This window comes from Telopea speciosissima, chromosome 1, assembly GCF_018873765.1.
Source record: "Telopea speciosissima isolate NSW1024214 ecotype Mountain lineage chromosome 1, Tspe_v1, whole genome shotgun sequence".
Taxonomy (NCBI): Eukaryota; Viridiplantae; Streptophyta; class Magnoliopsida; order Proteales; family Proteaceae; genus Telopea; species Telopea speciosissima.
The window spans coordinates 71,711,793-71,713,868 of NC_057916.1; the positions used below are offsets into that span (position 1 = coordinate 71,711,793).

Sequence of the window (2,076 nt, forward strand, 5' to 3'; positions counted from 1 at the left end):
TAACAATCCATTCTGATGAGCCAAATTATCACTAACCAATCAGCTCGTGACATGTGGTACGTCGAGGAGGACATTCAGCCCGATTACCTGACCGAACCAAACCATATAAATCGTTACGAACTGGAAATTAACTGGCTTTACCTTCTGGGTCGACATCAGATATCGGCCTAGGCAACCGCCTTAGAAAATAGACATTGGAGATATCTTCCGATCGGCCATGAGGCTGACCTGGGTTAATTGTCCAACTCAGATTCTTTTACCAATCAGCACACAATTCCATGTCACTCACACTCGAAAGACACCTCAAACGAGCACCCAGGTTGACCAACAAGCAACTAAACCCTCATGGTAAACTAACTTGACCAGAGCCTAACCCGGTTAGGATCACGCTTTCTTCATGACTTCCTAGCCGACAGCTGGTGTCTAGTCCCAGAAGTTCCACCTATTCAGTTATAGGACGCTCCATCTCATCCATTATCAAGAGGATTACATATCGATCTACCATCTTAACGCTATCAATCAATTCCGTCGTTTCCGACTTCAACTACACTGTTTATTACATTTTTTTTCAATTTTAATTATGACTTTATGTTCTGACTCCAGACCTAAGCCTGCAATTGGCTAAACAGTTCTACTTCCATGATCAGCTCCTGTTACTAGTTAGGGTTCTATGGGAAACCATACTGGCTCATTTGATCTCCCTTGGGAAATATTTTCTAAGTGCATGAGGTTTCCACCACTGCGGGGTCTGGGGAGGGTCAAAATGTACGCAGCAGCCTTAACTCGCTTTTGCAGAGAGACTGTTTCCAGACTCGAACCCATGACTTCTTGGTCACAATGGAGCAACCTTAACCATTGCACTATGGTCCGCCCTCATATTCTCTACATAAGAATGAACATGAAATGACATATCAACTAAAGAAAAACCATTTAGTACTACTACAAATAACCTTTCACTATTACAAATAACACTTACCAACAACATAGAAATGAAGCAAGGAAACGAAAGTACAAATTTTCTTGTACTGTTGACCCAACCAAATAACACATACAACAATGTAGAAGAGGAATTTTCTAAGGAAATGAGCAGTTCTACTTAAACCACTGAGGCACTGAAACATGCCTTTCTTTGAAACAACAATACACACAAGATAACAAGCTGGAGAAGAGGAATTTGCTTAGGATTTTAACATTGGAATCCGGTGGGGAGCCTCCTTCCACAGGTGTTGAGAAGCAAACTGAGTGCAATCGGGATATTGAGGTTGATACCCAATACATTAGCTCTAATGGCAGTGCAAAGGCAGACTGCAGCCTCAAGGTCAGCAAGGCCTTGAATAAGGGAGCAACATGGGGTGTATGGAGGAGTTCCAATCACTACTCCGACGATGCCGCCGAGCAAATTGAGGCATACCCCGAATTTCAGAGTATCCCTAGGACACCTCCCCCTGGCAGCTGGGGTGGGAGTTGGAGTTGGGTTATTAGGATTGGGAGTTGGGTTATTAGGATTTGGAGTTGGGTTATTGGGATTGGGATTTGGGTTATTAGGGTTTGGAGTTGGGTTATTAGGAGTGGGATTTGGGTTATTAGGGTTTGGAGTTGGGTTAGTACCAGGCCTCGACTTTGGGGGGCAATGGCCACATTGAGCAGACACAAGTGCAAAGAAGAGAAGGTTGAGTGAGAAGAAGAGAGAAATAGATGCAGAAGCCTTGGAAGCCATACCAAAACCTTAATAACAGCTAGGTAGAGATTGTGGGACTAAAAGAGGTATTTTCTTCTTGAATGGTTTTAAAGATTGGTGGTGTGTGGTGGCTATTTATAGGGCTCCAAGAGAGTGAGTAGTTAAACACTTTCATAATTGATATGAAGAAGAATTAATAATCTAACATAAAATAGATCTACCAGCTCATAAGTGATCAATTGATTTAGCGGGCAAGGCAAGCAAAGTTTTGGAAGGTTGTGAAGAAGGTATTGAAAAATTGCAATGCTCTCGGCTCTAGCTCTCTCTTGTAGTTCCATTGCAGCTTATAGCTTTTGTAGGTGATCATGTAAGTGTAACAACTCCCCCCCGTGAAATAT

The 2,076-nt window shown here is 42.7% G+C and overlaps 1 protein-coding gene across 1 annotated transcript; it reads right to left on the reverse strand.

Moving 5' to 3' along the window:
* Positions 1-1,075: 1,075 nt before the first annotated feature.
* Positions 1,076-1,755, reverse strand: LOC122648967 (lipid transfer protein EARLI 1-like). Its single transcript, XM_043842301.1, has one exon. The coding sequence runs from the start codon at positions 1,715-1,717 to the stop codon at positions 1,187-1,189; it is 531 nt and encodes a 176-aa protein (XP_043698236.1). The 5' UTR covers positions 1,718-1,755; the 3' UTR covers positions 1,076-1,186.
* Positions 1,756-2,076: the final 321 nt, after the last annotated feature.